Source organism: Hyaena hyaena, unplaced genomic scaffold (assembly GCF_003009895.1).
Source record: "Hyaena hyaena isolate Hyena2069 unplaced genomic scaffold, ASM300989v1 scaffold_131, whole genome shotgun sequence".
Taxonomy (NCBI): Eukaryota; Metazoa; Chordata; class Mammalia; order Carnivora; family Hyaenidae; genus Hyaena; species Hyaena hyaena.
The window spans coordinates 2744006-2767828 of record NW_024080761.1 but is presented as its reverse complement, the minus strand read 5'-3'; the positions used below and the strand labels follow the sequence as shown (position 1 = coordinate 2767828).

Genomic DNA, 23823 nt, shown 5'->3' with positions numbered 1-23823 from the left:
CGAGTCCCTGCTTTGGGCTAAGCACTTTACAAACACTGACTGGCACCATTCTCACAACTACAGCTGCCTGAGGATTTCTGTCACCATCTCACGACTGCCAGTTAACCAGAGACTCAGAGGTTAAATAACATGACCAAGGTCAGAAGACAGAGGAACAGGGAGGCTCTTTTCAAGCAGGTGAGCTGATGACGAGCATATAAGGATGCTACCAATAACAAGGGCAGCTAACACTGGCTGAATCCTGGTCACATAGTATGAAATACTAAAATATAGAGCTCTCCAAACTGGTGCTGGAGAAGTAGAAAGACTTAACCATACAAAATGAAACGGAAGTACTAGAAGCAAATATAGATATACTTTTATTAAACAATCTTGACATGGAAAGTTTTCTAAGAATGAAACAAAATCCAGAAGCTAAAAGAAAAAGGATATATACAGGAAGAAGGAAGAAAAATGTAAAAAAGAATATATTATAGACAAAGAAAAAGACAATTTGGGTAAAAACATTTACCACACACCCAAGAGAGGATGAATTCCTTTAGTATACCCAGTGCTCTTACAACCGCTGAAGGACAAATAACTGAAAAGAATATGAAGGGGGTGTTAAAAAAAATTCAAAAGGCCAAACAGAAATTTAAAATAATTTTTAAAATGCAAATCAAAATAATGACATCTGACTTTTTACCTATCAGAGTCACAAAGCTTTTAAAAATCTGAATATACTAGACATAGGTAAACTGGTACAGTCTTTGGGGCGGGCAATTTAGCAATGTATACTTAAAAGGAAGGTAGAATTATTTTTGAAGAACTGTCCACATAAGTTATAAAGTATAAAAAAAATAAGATGCACAGCAGTGTGTGTATATAGGATAATCTCATTTATCTAAAAAAGTTTTGTTTAACCATGCCAAAAACATCACAAGAAAACTATAAATAGTCCTCATGAACACAGGTAGAAAAAAATCCTTAACAAAATATTAACAAATCATATCCAGCACATATGAAAAGGCTTATATGGGACACCTGGGTGGCTTAGTTGGTTGAGTGTCCAACTCTTGATTTCAGCTCAGGTCATGATCCCAGGGTTGTAGGATCGAGCTCCATTCCAGGCTCCACACTGAGTGTGGAATCTGTTTAAGATTCTCTCCTTCCCTCTGGCTCTCTCCCCTGCTCATGCATGCTCCCTCTCTCTCTAAAAAAAAAAAAAGTTTATACATCATGACCAAGTGAGGTTTATCCCAGGAATGCAAGGTTGCCTTCATATTTGAAACTCAATGTAATACCTTATATAGATAAAGAACAAAACCCACACAATCTTCACAAAGAAAAAGCACTTGACAAAATCCAACACACATTGATGATAAAACCTCTCAACAAATTAGGAATAGAAAGGGACTTCCTCAAACAGATAAAGAGCAGCTATGAAAAACACACAGCTGATATCATTCTTAATGGTGAAAGACCAAATGATTCCTCCCAAAATGACTGATAATGCAAGAATATCCACTTTTACCATTTCTATTCAACATTTTGTGATATAAATGCAAATAGTGTGCACTGAAGCAAATAATTAAGACATCCATGTTGAAAAGAAGTAAAGGAGATCACATATCATATATCTAGAAAATCCTAAGGAATCCACAAACTACTAGAATAAAAGTGAGCAAGGTCAGAGACTATAAGGTAAACATAAAAATTAATTGTATTTCCACATACTAGCAATAAACAACCCCAAAATTAAATTAAGAAAACAGTTCCATTTGTAATACTTTCAAAAAGAATAAGCTTCTTAGGAACGAATTTTTCAAAAAGACTTGTATCCTGAAAATTATAAAACATTCTAAGTAACTAGACAGATATTCCATATTCATGGATTGGAAGACTCAATATTGTTAGGATGGCAATACTTCCCAAACTGATCTATATATTAGCCTTTTTTGTAGAAACTGACAAGTCGATCCTAAAATTTATATGGAAACAAAGAACACAGAACATCCAAAACAACTTTTAAAAAGAACAAATTCTAAGCTTATTATAAAGCTATCATAATCAAGACAGTGTGGTAAGGATATACATAAAGACCAATGGAACAGAATTTAAAGTCCAGAAATAAATCTATATGTTTACAGTAAATTGACTTTCAACAAGGTTGAGAAGGCAATGCAATAGGGAAAGGACAGTCTTTTCAACAAATGGTTCTTGGACAACTGGGTAGCTGTCTGCAAAAGGAGCTTAACATACATCAAAAATTAACTCAAAATGTATCTTAGACCTGAATAGAAAAGCTAAAACTTCTAGAAGAACAGCAAGGAGAACATCTTTGTGACTTTGCATTAGGCAAAGATGTCTTAGATACACCAAAACCACAATCTACATTTAAAAAATTGATAAAATGGATTTCATCAAATTTAAAATGTTTACACTTCAAAAGATATCATTAAGAAAATGAAAGCTATGGACTGACAGGGTATTATACTAAGTGAAATAAACCAATGACAAATATGATATGATTTGACTTGAATGCGGAATCTAAGAAACAAAACAAATGAACAAAACGGATTCGTAAACATAGAGATTAAACCAATGGAACAAACCACAGGATGTGGGATGAGGGGGATGGGCAATATAGATGAAGGAGATTAAGAGCTATAAACTTCCAGCTATGAAATAGATAAGCCATGGGGATGTAAAGTACAGCATAGGGAATATAGTTAATAATATTGTAATAACTTTGTATGGTGACAAACGGTAACCACCCTTATAGTGGTGAGCATTTCATAATGTATATAAAATATCAAATCACCATTCAGTACAACTCAAATGAATACACTGTATGTCAACTATACTTTAAATTTTAAAAATCTGAAACAAAATAAAAGAAAAAATAAAAGGCCACAGACCAGAAGAAAAATCTTTCTAAATTACATATCTGATAGAGGACTTGTATCCAGCATGTATAAAGAACTCTTATAACTTAATGAGACAAACAACCCAATTTAAAAATAGGCAAAATATCTGTATACACATTTCACCAAAGATATATGAATGGCTAATAAGTACATGAGAAGATGTTCAAGATCATTTGTCATTAGGGACATGGAAACCAAAACCACAATGAGGCAGACCACACATCCATAAGCATGGCTAACCTCAAAAACACAGACAGTAACAAGTGTGGATGAAGATGGGGAGAAACTGGAACTCTCATATACTGATGAGAGCGTAAAATGGTACAGCCGTGGGAAAGTCTGGCAGTATCTTTAAAAAGCTAAACATAGGGGCGCCTGGGTAGCTCAGTCGGTTGAGCATCTGGCTTCGGCTCAGGTCATGATCTCACAGTTCATGGGTTCAAGCCCCACTAACCCCGTGTTGGGCTCTGTGCCGACAGCTCAGAGCCTGGAGCCTGTCTTTGGATTCTGTGTCTCCCTCTCTCTCTGACCCTCCCCTGCTCTCGCTCGCTCTCTCTCTCTCAAACGTAAATAAAACATTAAAAAATTTAAAAAAAAAAAAAAACATAAACCTATTTAGCAATTCTAATCCTAGCCATTTACCCAAGAGAAGAAGAAACAGGTATCCATACAAAGACTGGTACATGGGGACACCTATGGGGCGGCTCAGTCCGTTAAGCCTCCAACTCTTGATTTCGGCTCAGGTCACGATTTCATGATTTGTGAGATGGAGCCCCATGTCAGGCTCTGAGCTGGCAGTGCGAAGACTGCTTGGAATTCTCTCTCAGCCCCTCTCTGACTCGTGCTCTTTCTCTCTTTCAAAATAAGTAAACATTTCAAAAAGACTTGTACATGAATGTTCCTAACAGCGTTGATCACAGAAGTCCAAAGCTGGAAACAATCCAAACACCATCAATTGGTGAATGAAGAAATCAAATGTAGTCCAGTCACTCAATGGAATACTATTGAGTAATCGAGAGGAGTGAACTACCAACTCACGTTGCAACACTGATGAACCCCATAAAGGTTACGCCAAGTTAATGAAGCTAAATGCAAAAGCCTACACGGTGTGTGATTCCCTTATGTGAAATGCCCAAGAAAGGCAAATCTAGAGACAGAAAGATCCGTGGTTGGCAGGTGTGGGAGCAGGGACGGACTCCAAGTGTCAACCCCTTGGCTGGAAGGGAGCCACTGGGGTGACGGAAATGTTCCAAAGCTTTGCGTCATTATGATGATGGTTGAACAAGTCTATACGTTTACGAAAACTCACTGAACTCTACACTTAAAAATCAGTCATTTTAGGTGTTAAACAACACCCGTATAAACCTGAAAAAAACAACCAGCTCAAGGGAGGCACAGGGGAAACAAGTCTGGCAACAGAATAGTAGCTGTAGACACTGGGTGATGGGATATGGGGGCTCCTAATTTGGGTCATGATGAACAGTTGTTATAATAAAAAGTTTTCCTAGATACTTTTCTGTGTACAAAAATGTTCTGGAGGAACTTTTTTTTTTTAATCAAAGACTATGCACCTCTCATGAATGGACTGGGAATGGACTGAGTGTCTTTCTTTTCATTAATAGCTTTTTTACCCTTTTCCCCAGGTACATGGATCACCCATATTCAAATAAATATTCACATTTTAAGAAGGGGAATGAAATGGGTTGACTCCGAAAACACTTGGGCAAATTCCTCTGCAGATGCACAGGAAACAAGAGCCAGAGGGTAAGAACGATGCAGGGGGATTCTGGCAGCAGATGTGGGAGTAACTGGTGCTCGACCCAGCAGCGCATCTACTAACTAGAACCGGAACGACAGCGGACATTAGCATGGACCCCGCACAAAGATGTGTGAGTAACCAAACCAGACCAGTACTCCTTAGCCTTGGGAGAGTGCTGCAGACCCCTCTGAGAGTCTTCTAAGTCACCAGGATGAAAGGTATAGCATAGAGAAGACAGTCAATGATACTGGAAAAGGGCTCTATGGTGACAGATGGTGAGCAGAGCATAATGTTTAGAGTTGCTGAATCACAATGTTATATGCCTGAAGTGAACACAACATGTGTCAACTATACTTCAACTAAAAAAAAAAAAAAAAAAAGGCTATAGGCCCTGGTCCTGGAAAAACCACTCCAAAACACAATCTGATACAGGACTCCAGGAGGATCAAGGACCTAGAAGTTCACGGGGTCCCAGATAAGACTCTTGTACTTGTTACCATTCCAACTTTTTATGACTCTTTGACTTCTTTATCTCTGCAGCCCAGACAACCTGATAAGAGAATGTTTGACCCACAGTTCTATAAGGAAATTAGGAAGTAGCAAAACACCTGCTTCTTAGGAAATTCCTCTGTATCTTCCAGTGACTTTTAATTGATCATCACAGGAACTTCCATGTGTGGTTCAGTCTGAAGAGCGAATTAAGTATTTAGCAAATGCCTGTTCAGAGCCAAGAAAGGAGTGGGAGTCCTAACATGTGAACCAGCCCATTCAACGTTATTTTGCTTCACTTGGTTTCCGAGTCACGAGGTAGCAAAGGCAGCATGTCAAGAAACAAGGTGATAGCAATCTAGAGGGCCGTCATGCTGTAATCTAACACGCCATCACTGGCAAGGATATGGGTGCCCTGGAAAGTTATAAAGCTCAAGAGACCCAAGAATCAAGGTCTTGTCCTCCCTATCTATTTTATTCCTGGGGGCTGGGCAGGCAGAAAAATCTCTCCCAAGAGCCCAATGAAGAACTGGTAAGGCTAAAATGTACCCCGCTCCTCCTAAAATTTGCTCCACCCAAGTTGAAAGGTGTGAACAATTAACTTCTTCCAAGGGAAATACGAAGTTTTCCTCCTACGAACTAAGAATTAGTTCATTCACTCATACTTCTCTGTGGCCATAAGTTAACATTTTCTCTTCTGGAGCCCTCTGCCTTGCAGTCTTCTTTCCCATAAATAGCCTCACCCAGCGATTGAGCCTGGCCTGTCTGAACAGCCTTTCTGGTTCTTATTCCACACCTTTCCTGCCGCAAAAGCAGCACCTTCCTGAACAGTAAGCTAAATTCTTTAATTTCTTTCTCAAAAATATAGCCACCATTTTAAGATCATATAGTGACTGCTCCCCAGATTAAGAAAAAAAGAAAAAGAAAAAGGCTTTGGGGCACAGTTTGCCAACAGTTAAGTGAAATCAATTACCCGATCAGTTAAAGCTCCCTAAGAATTCAACCACACACGCAAGATGGCTAATGACAGCTAAGGACCACTTACCAAGCAGCCCCCATGGAGTTAAAGAACTCCTAGAGGAAAAAGAAAAAGGGAGGAGGGAAAATTGAATTAGCCACAGGAGGCTCTGAAAATGTAGCCTTTATTTTAGAGCCTGTAGATACAGAGTTGCTGTTGAGCAGAGATACATAGAAAGACTCAAAGCTGTTCTTCAGGAGTTGGGAAAAACCCACAGCCTGCTGTGCAAGTCCAAGTGAAAGTTATAACTACCCTCACCAAGCAACAGACAACCAGACCTAAACCTTGAGGCCAGAAAGTGCAGAAATAAAACACAAGAAATGCACTGACCTTCCCTCTCCCCTTTGGGCATTTATAAAAGAACACTCAGTTGGTTGAACCAACAAACTTAAATGGTTCCCCTCTGGAAGACTTCAAACCTTGGAACAGGAAAATTACAGAGAGCTCTTTTTGTGCTAGGCACTCTCATCTCATATTCTATTTAATCATTACATAGAACCTTTGAGGACAGTATCACTCTCGTTTTAAAAATCAGGAAACTGAGGGTACGTGGGTGGCTCAGTTGGTTAAGGGTCTGACTTCAGCTCAGGTCATGATCTCACCGTTCTTGAGTTTGAGCTCCGCGTTGGGCACCAGGCTCAGTGCTGACAGCTCAGAGCCTGAAGCCTGCTTTGGATTGTGTCTCCCTCTCTCTCTACCCCTCCCCTGCTCGTTCTCTCTCCCTCTCTCTTTCAAAAATAAACATTAAAATTTTTTTAAGTTACAATGATAAATATATACATATATATTTTTAAACACATACATAAAGATTTTTAAAACAGTAACTGAGGTTTAAAAAAAATAGTTTGCCCAAAGTTATGAAATCAATCACAGTGTCAGATTCTAGCCCAGGTCCTTAGACTGAGCCTTAGTTTCTTCATCTGTAAAATGGGGTTTTATAAGGATTATATAGAATATTAGATGGGCATATGGTTTATCAACTGAAATGTATCATGTGAGTAGAAATTTTCCCCTTGAAGTCAGGTCACATAGGTGGTTACTACAAACCTTTAATAGCTTTTGAATCAGAATGTCAGAGTAGGAAACACTTTATTGAAAGACTTATTCAAGGGTTACAAATTTAAACACTTACTGGAACCATGCAAATGACCTAAACGGCCAAGCTGCTCAGGAGTAACACAGGAGGGCTCAGAGGGTTGATGAACTGGGCCCTATATGGGGAATGCCCGTGGCAGGGAATCTGGGCCCAAATTCACAGGAGAGAATGAAAGCCTAGAAGCTTTTAAACGTGAAATCTCCCAATTATGAAATGTTTTGGCAACCACCTCAAAAAATGGTAAGCTCTGTGCCAGTCAAAACAAAACAAAACAAAACAAAAACCCACCCCAAATCAAGTCCATGTGAAGATGTGGTCTATGGGTTGCCAAATTTATAGCAGCTGATGTACCACGAGTAGAAAGTAAGGCCCCAAGATGTTAAGTGACTTGCCAGAGCACTCCCTTCTAAACTGGCTTAAGAAATCAGTTCCAACTTGTGATTTGATTTTGTTCTTTAAGAACTGCTAGTAGCACTAAACATACCCTGTGAACACAAAACCTCAGGATTTCAAACCGTGGGAGGCCTGCGAGTTTAATGCTCAGGCATCGGTGAGAAATGATGTTAGGAGGGCAGAGAAGGAAGCAATGAAGAGGACAGAGATAGAACTGAGAAGTCCTGGGTGTCCCCAACAGTGCCCCATTTGGGAAACACTGGTGTCAGCAAATGGTTCAGGGATCAAAGCAGGCTGGGGGTTGCTAGGTGGTTGTCATGCGTCCGTGGCCAGATGGCCCTGCTCATCCTGGGTCCTTCCCACCTTCCTGCCAGTGCCCAGAGATCAAAACTCAACCTTCTCCAGCATTCTGTGACCTGTTTCTTTAATGCCAAGATCAAAGGGGAACTTTTGTCCAAGTTGTAAAAGAGAAACCAAGAGGCAACTTAATGTCTCAGCCTCCTCTGTACTTCCGGAGAGGATTAAGGCACCCCCTTTAAAGGGACACCTTAGAGAAACACATTGGAACCAGGGCCTGGGGTCGGCACCTTAACTCCAAGGACACAGTGGCTCCTGCGGAATCCACACCAGGTAAGGCAACGGGAGAGACCAAAGAGGCAGCGCAACCAATAGACAGCAGCTTGGAAAGACTACAGAAACTATGATTGTGGAGGGGAGAAACATTTAAAGTTGAGTATTCTGAAGTACAGAATTTTCAACCTGAAATTTTGAAACCATCAAGTCCAAACCTTAATCTCACACATGACATTTGTGGAAACAGACCAAAAAAAGGCCAAAGTGATTTGCCCCAGGACACAAAGTGGATCAGTGTCGGTGTTGGGACTAAGCCCAGACTGCTGACTCAGGCTCCAGGGCTCTGTTCTCAATGGGCGGATACTGCCCCACACGTGAGGCCAGACAAACAGCCACCTTCCCACACATGGAACCGGTGACAGAGCCCAGGCTTCCTGCATTCTGTTCCAGTCCCCTACCATGCAGATTTAGCCATGAAAAACAGTTCCTGTGCTTCTGATTGGAGCTGGGGCGGGGGGGAGGGGTGGCTACATTGCCTCCATCTGTTCGAATGAACCTTGTGGTCATTCAGTCCATTCCCCTGCCTCTGGACTGGATGAAACCCGAATAAGCTCAAAAGACTGTGAACTGACCTAGCAATTCCACTCCTAGGTGTACACCCAAAAAACTGAAAATATGTGTTCACATAAAAACGTGTATATGCACATAAATGTTCATAGCAACGTTATTCACAACAGCCAAAAAAAAATCCCATTGTCCATCAACAGATGAAAGGATAAAATGTGGTCTATCCACACAATGGAATATTATTCAGCCATAAAAAGGAATGAAATGCTGATACATGCTACAACATGGATGATCTTTGAAAACATTATGCAGTTAAAAAAAAAAAAAAGCCAGATACAAACACCACGTATTCTATGATTCCAGTTATGGGAATTGTCCAGAGTAGGCAGATCTTATATAGATAAAAAGTAAGTTAGTGCTTGATAAGGACAGAGGAGAGTAACTGCTAAAGCATTTTTTTCCGGGGTGATGAAATGTTCTAGAAGCAAATGGTAGTGAAGATTGCACAACTCTGTGAATGTATGAAAAGCCACTAAACTGCCACTTCAAAAGGGCGAGCTTAATGGTATATGAATTATATCCAATAAAGAAAGGAAAAAGATAAAATCCAGGCAGTATGAATCAGGATACATGTGAGAGAAGTACACAGTTTTATTCTCCAAATGGAGGTCTCCCCACTCCTGAGATGCCTACAAATGTATTCAGTGGACATTTTCCAAATTCCACCAAAATGATATTTCCCAAAACATATTCCATATGCTCAGTACTTCCGGAAAGAATGAGATATGAGCCTGCCTCTCACCTAAGACCCCGGTAGAACTCAGAATTCTGTAACTTCATAAAGTCATCTAAGTGCAGGGTAGGAGGAAAGCAGGAAACCCAGACAGAACTTCACTTACACCAGCTCTCCTGGTGTGGCAGGAGAAGTCTTGCCCTGCAGGTTCAGGAAACACCCACTGTGCAAACACAGACCTGAGAGGTGGCAGCCCAATCCCTGAGGAAGAAGAGCCATTCACTAAGGGAGGGAGGGACAGTCCCATAAAATATCGCTAGCAACTTGCACCCATAACTTTAACTTTCAAAAAAACAAAAGGACAAACCAAAAACCCAGCCCATTCCCACGGTCACTGAATCCACTAGCTTGGTTCCTCTTTGGTTGTATGACTGACCACAGAAGCCCATATACCCCAGAGCATATCCACCACCACCATCCCCACTGGTTGTGAAACAGTTAATTGTATAAGGGTGTGGGGACTGTTCTGACTTCCGTGTAATAAGTGCTTGACACAGACCAAACTCGAGTCTATCTGTGACCCCACTTTGCCCTGTTACATACATCCCTCGGTAATAAACTTGCTTCCACTCATTTTCACTCTTGCATCAAATGTGAAGTTGCTCGTGTGCACCCTTTAAATTGGCCTCCATGAGGCACTGTATACAATACAACTTCAGCTTCTTAAAATCAGTTACTCTATACACCATGAAAGCACAGGACGATACTCCCAAGCAATATGACAAATGCCACATCCTTGACTGTGCTTTCCACTGAACTTAGAATAAAATCCCAGCTCCTTTTCCTGATTTCCCTGCAGGCTGAAAACAAGCCTGCTCCCCTAATTGGAATGTTCTGGAAGGGTGGGAAGGGGAAGCACCCTAATAGAACAGTCTATTTCAAAATGCAGCCTACAGACTATAAACTGCAGGCTACGATCTGCTGCAATGATAGGCGTGCTTCTAGAAACACAGCTGCTCCTGCCTCTCCAGTTTCATCTTGTATCATTCTCTCCCACCCCCACCCCTCACCATGCTTCAGCCCCTCCAGCCTTCTGTGTTCCTCAAATATACCAAGCTCTTTCCCACGCTGGTCCTCTACGCTTGCCATTTTCTTTGCCTGGAACACTCTTTGCATCGTGCTGGTTCCTTCTTGTCACTCAGGTCTCAACTCACATCACCTCTGAAAAGCTTCTCTGACCATTTAATCCAAAGTAGTTGCATCGCCCTATTGCCCCTAATCACTATCGCTTTTCCTTGCTGCCTGCCCAGCATTTATCACAATCTGACCTTATCTTGTTCATCTACTTGTTCACTCATTCGCTGCCTGTCTCCTTCAGACCAGAACACTCCGCAAGGGTGGGGATCTTGACCCTCTAATTCACACTCCTAGGTCCAGTCACAGAGCGGACCCTCATATATTTATTGATTGAACCAACATGTGCCAGAAATATGTATTGCTAACTTATTACCTCTTTAAAAACCTCTAGGGGCACCTGGGTGGCTCAGTCGGTTAAGCGTCCGACTTCAGCTCAGATCATGATCTCACGATTTGTGGGTTCGAGCCCCATGTTGGGCTCTGTGCTGACAGCTAGCTCAGAGCCTGGAGCCTGTTTCGGATTCTGTGTCCTCCCTCTCTCTCTGACCCTCCCCTGCTCACGCCGTCTCTCTCTCTCTCAGGAATAAATAAAAAACATTTTTAAAAAGTTAAAAAAAAAAAAAACCTCTAAAGAGGGCAGGAACTTCCCCAGTGCAACGCGATAAATGCCACTTTATTGAACTTCTTCCCTATGGCAAGGGAGAGTGTGACTTTTTCTGTTACATCCTTATGCCATTCTTGTCTTGAACATAGTCCAGAAAAAAATCAGTTTCAACATACCACTTGCGGTTTAAACTGAAGTCTGAGACCCCTTTCCCAGGCAAGGCTGTGAAATCTTTTACTTGACCTCTGAGATTCTAAATATGGAATCCCTCATTAAACAAAAAGGGTGTTATCAATTGGTTAACAGAAGGAGGGAAACTCAATGTCAGCCATTAACCTACCCTTGCTTGGAGAAAACCAATACCAAAGAATTTAAACAAGATTTTTTTTTTTTTTTTTTTTTTTGCTGAAGTTAAATGTCAGCTCCTTTTTTTCTGTCTTCCTTTGCATTCACTCCTAGGATGAAATTATCTGCTTAGGAAGCAACATACAGGAAGGAACCTAGAAGTCGCTCTGGACGAAGTGACTTCAATTCTGGTTCTGGTCTCTTGACAAAGGAGAATGTGAACTAAGCTTCTGGAAGGAAGATCACTCCCTCGTAGATCTACTTCCAGGGTTCTGTATGAGGAGCCAGTAACGTTCTGACCCACTTTCCAGGCACAGCTCTTTTGCCTACACTTCTATCCACACACAGGCTTCATCCCAACAAGCTTCATTCTAATGAGCCCCCCCCGCCCCCCCCCCCCGCCTAAAGAGCTGTGTGACCCCTGCAGGGGCACCCAAGGGGAAGGCAGCAGACAAGACTAGTACGGTGTTTTTCAAAAAGTAGTTCACAGATCACCTGCATCCCATAATCATGGAAGTGCTTATAAAAGTGCATATTCCTGGGCATCACCTAGACCTACTGAATTGCAACTTTGTAACTGCATTTTTAACATTTCTTCCCCCCCCCCAACACACACACACACCCCGAGTCTTATGCACAGTGAAGTTTGAGAACCAATGGGATAAAAGCTCCCCAGAAGAGAGGCAAACAGGTGATTTAGAGAAGACCAGACAAACGTTTAGGGAAGGGTCTGGAGACAGAAAAGGGGGCGGGGGAGGGGGTTGCGGAGTAAGGGCATACTCCGTGGTGGTGGCAGTTAAGACCTGTGTGCTGTGGGTACAGTTGAAGGTGGAGATGAGGACAGGGCTCCGGAAAGGATCTGAAGCCGGGCTTGGGCTGGGAGGCTGGTCAGAGGTGAGGTCGCATCCGCGGACTGGTCAGGACAGAGGGGAGGCGGCAGGCGGAGAGAGCAAAGTCTGGACGTGAGGAGGAGGAGCAGGGGTGGAAATAATAGGGGGCTCTTCAGAGGGGTCGGGGCTGGGGAGTGAAAATTAGAAAACGGGGGTCACAGGAGGTGGAGACAAAAGGTGGAATAGGACCCGGCGGAGAAGGTAACCGAGACCTTCCCTCCGACCGAGTGCCTCCCCCAAAACTCCGGGCCCTGACAAGCCTGAGTGTGGGGCCAGGGTCGGGGAGAGAGAGTTTGGGAGAGTCAAGCCCAGTCAGGAACGTCCCTCAGGACTGAGCTAGGGGTCCCGGAGGTGGCTCGGGCCAGGCATGGGGCGCTGGAAGGTTCTGGGATTCCCCCGGAGGGCCCCGCTCCAGCTCTGGCTCCCGGAGTCTCCTTCACTCACCATCGCCGCCGCCATCTTGGATCCACGTGTCGCCGTAATGACGTCAGCGGAAGTGGTGTTTCCCTGGTTACGGAGTTTAATTCCTCGCGGTGCTGTCTGGCTTCAGTCTCTCCTGCAGTCGTGTTCAGCAGAGGGGCGAAAAGATTTAGCTCCTGCTCGGCAGCCTGGTCTGGGCAGTCCAGATTAGGTGACGAAAGGATGGTGTAACTATCGGGGCCATATTAACTCCTGGCAGAGACTGCTCCTCCTCTTTTTCCCCACTGTATTGTGGGTAATGGGGGTGTGCGTAAACGCGCCTGTTCTCTGGACGCCATCTTTACTATTGGCAGGAAGCCCGTTGCCAGGGTTACCTGAGGCCTTGATTTAATGAGTGGGATGGGTACCAGGGCTCCAATAGCAGCCCAGCTCCGAGAATAATTTGTAATTAAGTATATAATTATTTGCTTGACTATTTTACATTCTCTCTGATAGATTATAATTCCTGTGAGGGTAGGATCCTGTCTTTTATTTAGCCTTGTTGTACCTTATTCTCATTGGCAAAACAGGTAGGAAATTATAATAATAGGCTTATGATGAGGATCCAGTGACATAATGTTATATGGAATGTATTCAATAAGTAATTGTCATTTTACACGTATGTGTAATCCTTCGGGTAGATGGTAGGTGCCCAAAACAATACACTACTTATTAAACGATGAAAAGCAGCAAGTTTAGTGGAGGAAGACATCTTTGACTAGGAACTTCACCATGGTCTGGTTAGCAAGACTGTGACTGGAGGTAAGTTACTCAATTTTGCTAAGCCTCAATTTCCAATATCTGGAAAGGGGACTCAAAGAGTCATGGTGTTAAAATTGGGACAGATCTGAAAGTTCATTTATTCCATGTAGTGCTGTAAAGTGGATACAGTACCAGTGTTACCAGAGACTTTTTCAAAAAGTTGTTTAAAAAAAAGAACCAAGACCTGAGACAAAATCAAGAGTCCGATGCTCAACTGACTGAGCCACCCAGGTACCCCCTTAGAATGGGGCATCTTATCTATGCTTTCCTTTGCTGCCTTCTAGGGGAGGAGTGCATGGGGTTTTCCCAAAGAACTGGTGGCACAAAATTTATTTCCATGTTTTTGTTTGTTTTCTTTTTTATTTAACAGACTTGAAAACACATTTATTTATTTTTGAGAGAGAGAGAGAGGTGGGGGAGTGGGGGAAGAAGCGGAGACAGAGAAAGAGAAAGAGAATCCCAAGCAGGCTCTGTGCAGAGCCCAACTCAGGGTTTGATATCACAAACTGAAAAATCATGACCTGAGCCAAATCAATAGTTGGACACTCAACCCACTGAGCCACCCAGGCACCCCAACAGACTTTATTTTTTAACATTTACTTATGTACTTACTTACTTAGAAAAAACATGAGTGAGGAGAAGCAGAGAGAGAGGGAGGGAAAGAGAGAGTCCCAAGCAGGCTCTGTGCTGTCATCATGGAGCCTGACATGGGGCTTGAACTGTGAACTGTGAGATTACAATCTGAGCCGATATCAAGATTCGGACTCTGGGACATCTGGGTGGCTCAGTTGGTTGAGCATCTGACTTCAGCTCAGGTCATGATCTCACAGTATGTGAGTTTGAGCCCCGCCATCAGCTCTGTGCTGACAGTTCAGAGTCTGGAGCCTGCTTCAGATTCTATCTCCCTCTCTGCCCTTCCACCACTCGCTCTCTGTCTCTCTGTCTCTCAAAATAAAATAAAGACATTAAAAAAAAAGAGTTGGATTCTTAACCGACTGAGCCACCCAGGTGCCCCTAGACTTTATTTTTTAGAGCAGTTGTAGGTTTACAGAAAGATGAGTAGAAAACACAAAATTCTCATATACTCCCTCACCTGACCTCCAGTTTCCTCTATTATTTACATGTTGCCTTAGTATGCTTCATGTTACAATTGATGAGCCTATTATTATTATTATTATTATTAAGTCTGTAGTTTACATTAGAATACACTCTTTGTGCTATCCATTGAGTTTGGACAGATATATAATGATATGTATCCACCATTAAGAGTATAACACAGAATAGTTTCACTACCCTAAAACTCCCCTATATTCCACCTCATTCATCCCTCCCTCTCTGCCAAACCCTTGGCAACCACTGATCTTTTTATTATCTCTGAAGTTTTGTGTTTTCCAGAATGTCACAGTGAATCTGTACAGTGTGTACCCTTTTCAGGTTGGTGTCTTTCACTTAGCTATGTGCATGTAGGGTTCTTGCTTGTCTTGATAGCTCATTTCTTTTGATCACTGAACAATATTCCATTATATGGATCTACCACAGTTTGTTCATCCATTCACCTATAAAAGGGCATCTTGGTTACTTCCAAATTTTGACATTGTAAATAAAGTTACTACAAACATTAGCGTGGACAGAGGATTTCAGCATGCTTGAGTAAATATCAAGGAGCACGATTACTGGATTGTGTGGGAAGAATACGTTCAGTTTTGTAAGAAGCTACCAAATGTCTTCCAAAGTGACTGTACCATTTTGCATCCCCACCAGCAATGAATAAGACTTTTAGTTGCTCCAAGTCCTTACCAGCCTTTGGTACTGTCAGTGTTTGGATGTTGGTAGTGTTTGGACTCTAAGTAGAGTGTAGGGATGTCTCGTTTTAATTTGTACTTCTCTAAGGACATATGATGTTGAACATCTTCTCATATGCTTATTTACCATCTGCATATCTTCTTTATTTTTTAATGTTTATTTGTTCTATTTTTGAGAGAGAGAGAGAGCATAATCCAGGAAGGGGCAGAGAGAGAGAGAGAGAGGGAGACCCAGAATCCAAACAGGCTCCAGGCTCTGAGCTGTCAGCACAGAGCTGGACGGGGACTCGGGCTCACAAACTGTGAGATCATGACTTGAGCTGAAGTTGTACACTTAGCCAACTAAGCCCTCAGGCACCCCTGCATATCTTCTTTTGTGAGGTGTCTGTTCAGGTCTTTGACCATTTCTTAATTGGGTCGTTTGTTTTCTTATCGTTGGCCTTTAAAGATCGTTGGCCTCTGTATATTTTGGGTATCAGTCTTTTATCAGATATGTGTTTTGGAAATAGTTTCTCCTGGATTGGAGCTTGTCTTTTCATTTTCTTAACAGTGTCTTTCTCCAAGCAGAGTTTCTAATTTTAATGGAGTCCAATTTATCAATATTTTCTTTCATGGGCTGTGCTTTGGTATTGCATATGTCCCCATGTTTTAATCTGTCTTTCCTGTGACCAGATGGATAAATCACAGTACAGGGCAGTAAACTGAAAGAGCAGGATGGTAGGAATGGACTTGTCCACGTAGCAACAGGCTCCCTCCTATGGATTACTGAAGAGCAATCCATGTACCATAAATTGTGAGTGCAAATTCCTACTGTGGGAGCCTGAGCTCTGCTTCCACATACCCAAAAACATATCCCAAACAAGAATGCAAGAGAGAAATTCAGTTACCAACTAGGTAAGTTGAAACACTGGCTAGCTATATTTTCCACTGCTTAGACCCAGTCCCTCTGTGCTACTCGGGTACAGATTCAATTCAGTATAGAGCTCCAGGGGACCCTGGAAAGTGTTGTGAAGTAACTATCAGGGGATGCAATAATATAGAAAGCTGCCATTGGCTCCCCATCTCACTGTCCACCTCTTCCCATTGTTCCCCTTATAACCAAAGGTAATATCAGGCACTTTCAACTGAGACAACATGCAGGAAGGGCCCATTGATCATTGTCTTCTCTACTTCCTTCCTACCTCTCCCTCCCCTTGACTGAGAGCTTCCCACACAGGGTACCGGATACTTCTCAGCAAGCACATCTCCAGACCCTGGTATTCCTACAATGATGGATATCATCTTAACAGCCACGATGGCTGGTCGGCCATGGGAAATGCCCGGGCTTCAGACAGCCCTGCAGCCCTCAGGGAGACCCAGACTAACCAGCTTAAGTATCAATGTATCTTGGCAGGGAAGTCAGGGCCCCGGTCATGAAAAATCATTCCTATCATCTTGACAAATTCAGCTCTTTGGAGACAATAACCCATCCAGTATCCCAGTGTCAATGCGATTGGCAGAATAATGCCCCTCTTCCCTGCCCAAGAAGTCCCTGTCTTAATCCCCGGATCCTGTGAAATGTTGCCTTACGTGGCAAAAGGGGCTTTGCAGATATGATTAAGGATCTTGAAAGGGAAAAGTTCGTCTTTAGCAGCCCGATGTACTAACAGGTATCCCTACATGTGAAAGAGGGAGGCAGGAGCCAGTCAGAGAAGGTATGATGATGAGCTGTTCAGAGTGGAAGAGAAGTACAAGTCAGGGAATGTGTCAGTTTCTAGAAGCCGGAAAAGACGAGGAAATGAGTTCTCCCCTAGAGGCTCCAAAAGGCACGTAGCCCTGCCAAACCCACTTCAGACATCTGACCTCTGGAGCTGTAAGATAATGAATTTGTGTTTTCAGCTACCAAGTTTGTGGTCATTTGTTGCAGAAGCCATAGGAAACTAGCACAGCCAGTGACTATTGTGAGGGCAGTCAGAAAACCTGGAGCCTTGGACCCCACTTCTCTTCAGACGGCTGGTCTTTGGAAGGGTCCTTGCCCCTTTCTGACTTATCATCCGGCAAAAAGGCAAATAGATATTCAGGAACCTGTAGAATGAGACAAGCTGGCAGGAAAGCCTTTAGCATTCGTATCTTTTATTTAAATATTTATTTCATGATTTTTTAAAGTTTCCCATCCAAACCACAGCTGTAACCGGAATCCAGCTGTCCCAGGCACGAGAAGAAATATCAGCTTTGGCTCTCCTGAGGATGACAGATTGGAGATGGCTAGAGTCAAAAAGAGACTGTCCAGTTCAGCCCCCCTGCTTGGCAGATGAGGCACTGTGGCTGGGAGGAGGGTGGGTGTCCAGGAGTGGGAGGGGCAAGCAGGTGCCAGGCAGAGGGCGCGGGACCCACCACTTGGGCATCAGCTGGGTACCTGGCCTTGCCCGGGTCCCACCCATCATGGCTGCTGTTGGTACTGGCTCTCGGTGGCCGTGTAGAAGTCATCCAGCACGCTCTGGATATATTCGAAGGTGGGCCGCTCCTCGGGGCGGTTCTTCCAGCAGCGCGTCATGATGCTGTAGAGTCCCTCTGGGCAGTTCTCAGGTCGAGGCATCCGGTATCCATGCTCCAGTGCCCGGATCACCTCAGGGTTTGACATCCCTGAGAAGGAGCCATGGAGTGAAAAAGGGAGAGACTGCAACAGGGAACCCAGGGGTGGCAGACGCTGTTGCCTTCCCAGTAGCCATTACTTCTTACCTCCCCTGGGAGCTGAGCCCCTCCCACTGTGAAAGCCAGGTACCCCTTCCCCAGCCTCCCCTGCAGTTAGGGCAGGGACATGGCGCCCAGTTTTGGCCAACGGGAGCTGAGGGGCATTCTCTCGGGAGACTGCCAGGAAAGGTGTTCCTCCCTGTTGAGAAAAGAGGCCTTGGAAGATACACCCCTCCGTTTCCTTCAACACGAAGACACATGACCCTTGGAGCTGCAGTAGCTGCACAGGGAACACAATCACAGGGAAGCTAATCCAGAGTCCCGAGTGCTGTTGAGCACCTGAACCAGCCAGTCACCAACACCAGGCTCCTCATCATGGGGACTAATGACTTGCCTATTGTTTCTGCCACTCTTAGTTATTTTGTTACTTACGGCCCAATGTGTCCTAATGGATTCAGGTTCCATAACCCATTGCCTGGTTTTTACTGGTGTACTCTCAGGAAAAATCAGGCAGCCTGTCCCTATGTCACTCTGTGAGTGGGACCATTTCCTTGTTCAATTGAAGGTTATGTGGGATATCCTTAGGAATCTTCCACATGTCTATGATCTCCAATTTTATATTACCACCCTGGAGCACCAAACTCATATACCCAAGTGCTTCTTTGAACATCTTTACTTAGATGTTTCAAGTCACCTCAAATTTACAGGGCTAAACCAGAACTCTTGAATTCCTACCCCTAGACCATCATCTACCCAGCTGCTCAACTAAAACCAAGAGGATCAACTTGGATTCTCCTCTCTCTCTCTCTCTCCTTCCATATCTGCAAGTCACATTTTCCTTCTTTTGAAATGTAGTAGCAACCCATCAACTTTTGTCTGTCCCCACTGCTGAAGAGTGGACCCCAATCCAATCTCCATGCTGAACCAAAACATCACTTAAAGATGGAAATCAGATGAAGCCACTTCCCTGCTCCAAACCCTCCAATGGCTCCCATACACTTAGACTAACACCCACAGTCCACACTCTTCACCATGACCACAGGCCCTCCCTGATCTGGCCTCTGCCAACCTTATCCTTCACCATCTGCTCCCATTCCTTGTCTCTAGCTCCCAGGCTTCCTTGCTTTTCTTCAGGCACACCTCTGGATCTAAGAGCTAGCAAGCAATGCTTGCTACCTGGACTCTTTTCTCTAGCTCCTCATTGAACTGTCTTTCAGCTCAAATATGACCTGCTCTGACAGGTGCTGGGGAACCCATGTCACTCCCTCTCACAGGTGCCCTATGTCACTCCCTCTCATTTTCTCTTCGGCAGTGATCTCCAGCTGTCCATTTTGTATGTGCTCTTTCAGGTTAGGATGTGCTCCTTATGACCAGAGACCTCATCTCTCACTGTGTCCCCAGTGTCTGACAATAGTAGGTATTTGATCAAAGGTGATGAATGAACCAAGTGTCTACATCTTTTATCTCTAATCTTTTAAAAAAATGTTTCTGCAAGCAGGGGAGGGGCAGAGAGAGGGGGACAAAGCATCTGAAGCGGGCTCTGTGCTGACAGCAACGAGCCCGATGTGGGGCTTAAACTCACAGACTGCGAGATCATGACCAGAGCCAATGTCAGAAGCTCAACGGACTGAGCCACCCAGGTGCTCCCTTTAATATATTTTTAAAGAAATTTAATTTTTAAAAAATTAATTTTTTTTTTAATTTTAAGAATCCCAAGCAGACTGCACTGTCAGCACAGACCCCAATGCGGGGCTCGAGCTCACATTCCTGGGACCATGACTTAACCAAAAGCAAGAGTCAGATGCTTAACTGACTGAATCATCCAGCTGCCCTCATTTCTTTAAATTTTTTTTAACGTTTTATTTATTTTTGAGAGAGAGAGAGAGACAGTGTGAGCAGGGGAGGGTCAAAGAGAGGAGTCACAGAATCTGAAGACAGACTCCAGGCTCTGAGCTAGCTGTCAGCACAGAGCCCAACACAGGGCTTGAACCCACGAACCGTGAGATCATGACCTGAGCTGAAGTCGGACGCTCAACTGACTGAGCCGCCCAGGTGCCCCAGCTGCCCTTATTTCTAATCTTTGTAACCACTTCTGCAAGGTTGCTGTTGTTACCTATATTTTTAAAAAGTGAGGACACTAGGGTAGAAGTGAAGTGAATTTCTCAAAGTCACCAATGCCAAGTGGTGTTGATGGGGTAAGATTCAAATTCAGGATGGTTTATATACAAAGTCAGGGACCCTTTATATCTCCCTTTCCCCTTCTCCCCAGTGTTCTGGCTACAGATACATCAAGACACATCCCGACCAAAAAGGAACAGAAAATGACATTATTTACTGAGTCTTGGGCAATCGACATGTTGGGTATATCTTTGTACCTATGTGGTCTACTCAGCATAGGGTGCTGCCCATAGGCATTGGGGATACAGTCATCCATTCAACAAATAGTTATTAAGTATCCACTATGTGCCTAGCACAGAGGTGAGCAGTGCAGATATGTTAGTGAGGAATACAGATGTGTTTTCTGGCCTCATGGAGGTCAGTGTCTGGTGGAGAAAATTTTTTTAAAAATCTCTTTTTAATGTTTATTTATTTTCGAGAGACAGAGCATGAACTGGGTAGGGACAGAGGTAGGGATACACAGAATCCGGAGCAGGCTCCAGGCTCTGAGCCGTCAACATGGAGCCCGACATGGGGCTCAAACCCACGACCATGAGATCGTGATGCTCAAAAATAAATAAACATTAAAAAAATGCAGATTCCTGGCTATCCCTCCAGAGATTGTGATCCAGTAACTATAAGTAGTGTCTGGATATGCATTAAAAAAGGTGTGGGGCACCTGGGTGGCTCAGTTGGTTGGGTATCTGACTTCAGCCTGGGTCGTGGTCTCACCATTCAGGAGTTGGAGCCCTGCGTCGGGCTCTGTGCTGATAGCTCAGAGCCTGGAGCCTGTTTTGGATTCTGTCTCTCCTCTTCTCTCTCTGCCCCTCCCCCACTTGCACTCTCAAAAGAAAAAACATTTTTAAAAAAGGTGGGTGTGTATTTTTTTAAGTTTATTTATTTTGAAAGAGAGAGAGAGAGAGAGAAAGCATGAGCAGGGGAGGGGCAAAGAGAGAGAATCCCAAGCAGCCTCTGCACTGCAGGGCTCGAACTCAAGAACCGTGGATCATGACCTGAGCCAAAATCGAGTCGGTTGCTGAACTGATGGAGCCACTCAGGCGCCCCTGGGTGTGTATTTTGGAGTCAAATGGCCAGAACCTTGTGCCTGCTTGGATGTAGCAAGGGGTGAGAGAAAAGGAAGGACTAAGGAAGCCCCCAGATTTTCAGGTTAAGAAATTGGATGGTGGTACCTTTAACCGAGAGGGGACAGGTGAAGGGAGGTTGGGGGATCAAGGATCAAGATCTCTGACTGAATGGACACACTGACAAATGCCGCAAGCTGCTGCCCCCTTCCCTACCTGGGTAAGGGATCCGGCCATAGGTGACGATCTCCATCAGCAGAATACCAAAGGACCAGACGTCTGACTTGATGGTAAAAGAGCCAAAGTTGATGGCTTCAGGAGCTGTCCACTTTATGGGGAACTTGGCCCCTGTGGGGTTGGACACAGCAGAGTCAGGGAGAGGCTGGGAAGAGTTGGGGCTGGGTGTGAGCTAGGGAACGGGGCAGGGGCATGGCTGCTATCTGCCCCTCAGTCCCACCTCCGCAGAAGCAAGGGATATCTATCCTGAGGACACATATCTAGAGTGGAGAGGGTCTGGGGGTGGCAGGGGAGCTGACACTCTGGGCCACCTCACTGATTCAGCTGATACCCCAGTGAACTATAGCTTCCAAAGAGGGGGGTCCTTGAGGCCTCGTATAAATGGAATCATACAATATGCCATCCTTGTGTCTGGCTTCTTTCACTTAACACAATGTTTTGAAAGTTTATCCACAGTTAGCAGGTTATCAGGACTTCATTCTTTTTTTTGTGGCTGATATATTCCTTTCTGTGGATAATATTCTGTTGTTACTTCCACTTTCTGGCTGTTAGGAACAATGTTGCTATTCATATGCAAGTTTGCCTGTTTCTGAATTTTAAATAAATGAAGCCATCCTGCAACTACTTTGTTTTTTGGGGGGGGGGGTCTCTTTCATTTCAATATTGTATCTGTGAGAGTCAACAATTTTGTTGCATGTAGCACAGGTTTGGAATTTTTTATCGCTGCATAACATTATATTACATGAATGGATCACACCTTATATATCCATTCTACTATTTATGGACATTTGGGTTTTTCCCAGTTTTCGTCTATTACACATAAAGTCGCTCTCACCCTTAACTCCAACATGCACTTGGCTAGCGCAATCTAAAAATGATCAAAGTCACTGGGCGCGACCATAGGCCAGGACACTCTATCCAGAAGGGCTCCACCAAGCATAATGATAACAGAGCTACTGTTAGGATAGAGTCATGTCTCAACTCTCAGCACTCACAATGCATCCGGGTGGGCCCCACGGTCCCTGAGCGGCGCTCCCTACCTTCCCGGGCAGTGTATTCATTGTCCTCGATGACACGCGCCAGGCCAAAGTCGGCAATCTTGCATACCAGGGACGCAGAGACCAGGATGTTGGCGGCTCGGAGGTCTCGGTGAATGTAGTTCCTCTTCTCGATGAAGGCCATGCCTTCTGCAATCTCCACCCAAAACAGAGACACCTTCATCCTCACAAGTGGCCCAGCCCAAGGTGGGTCCCACCCCAAAACACAAGAGGAGTGTCCAAGTTTGAGAAAACGGGGAAATGCATGCACCCAGCTTCCCCTTTGTTATGGAAGGGTCCTGAGCTCAGGCTGGCATTCCTCCACCGTCATGTCCAGGCTGGAGGGAATCTCAGGGGTTCTCTTTGAGGGCTTTCTCTAGGGTTCCCAAGCTTCCAGAGACTACTTTGAGGAAAAAGCAATGGTATTATTTCCCCAGAACCTACCTACACACACACACACACACACACACCAGAATACTGGGGTACTTTCATCCCCAACCCTCTTTCTGGAGACAACCTAGGATAATGTCATATTCTGCTGTGTCTCTTGTACCATCTTCATCCTCAAGCTTGGGTAGGGAAAATTCATTTATTCATTCAACAAACATCTACCGAGTGTCTCCCAGGTGTCAGACGGATTACCTGAACAGGTGCTGAGGCAGGCAAGGCCCCTGCAGGTGATGGTAAGTGCCATATAGGATAGAGCAGAGTAGCAGGGCATGAAGTGTAGAGGGATGTTCTGAATTGGGTGGTCAGGGAAGGCTGCTTTGAGGACGTGAAGTTTTAGCAAAGATCTGAGCGGTGATACTAAGTGTGTCAAAAGCATTCCTGGCAGCGAGGACAACATATGCAAAGGCCCAGAGGGAGGAATGAGTTTGGGTGTTCATGGAACAGGGGGCTGAGTGGTAGTTACCACAGGGAGTTGAAGTTGAGAGGGAGGCGGCAGATTGTGAAGAATCTTCTAGGTTTGGAGAGGAGGTTGGATTGTATTCTGTGTGCAATGGGGGATGGTAGAAGGACTGGAGCAGGAGTGTGACATGGTCTGATATATATTTTAATGCTATAATGGCTGCTGAATGAATAATAGACTATATGGAAGATTCT

General features: G+C 44.1%; 2 protein-coding genes across 2 annotated transcripts in view; both read right to left on the bottom strand.

The window, feature by feature from the left end:
• TM9SF4 (transmembrane 9 superfamily member 4) overlaps positions 1-13118 on the bottom strand; it is a 51827-nt gene extending 38709 nt beyond the window's left edge. The window contains exon 1 of the mRNA XM_039237754.1: positions 12958-13118. Within this exon, the coding sequence (XP_039093685.1) occupies positions 12958-12972 (15 nt within the window). The 5' untranslated portion in view covers positions 12973-13118. The remainder of the gene's footprint in view (positions 1-12957) is intronic.
• Positions 13119-17642: 4524 nt separating this feature from the next.
• Positions 17643-23823, bottom strand: part of HCK (HCK proto-oncogene, Src family tyrosine kinase) — a 42538-nt gene continuing 36357 nt past the window's right edge. The window contains exons 11-13 of the mRNA XM_039237744.1: positions 22723-22876; positions 21662-21793; positions 17643-18158 (exon numbers count right to left, since the gene is read on the bottom strand). Of these exons, the coding sequence (XP_039093675.1) occupies positions 17956-18158; positions 21662-21793; positions 22723-22876 (489 nt within the window). The 3' untranslated portion in view covers positions 17643-17955. The remainder of the gene's footprint in view (positions 18159-21661; positions 21794-22722; positions 22877-23823) is intronic.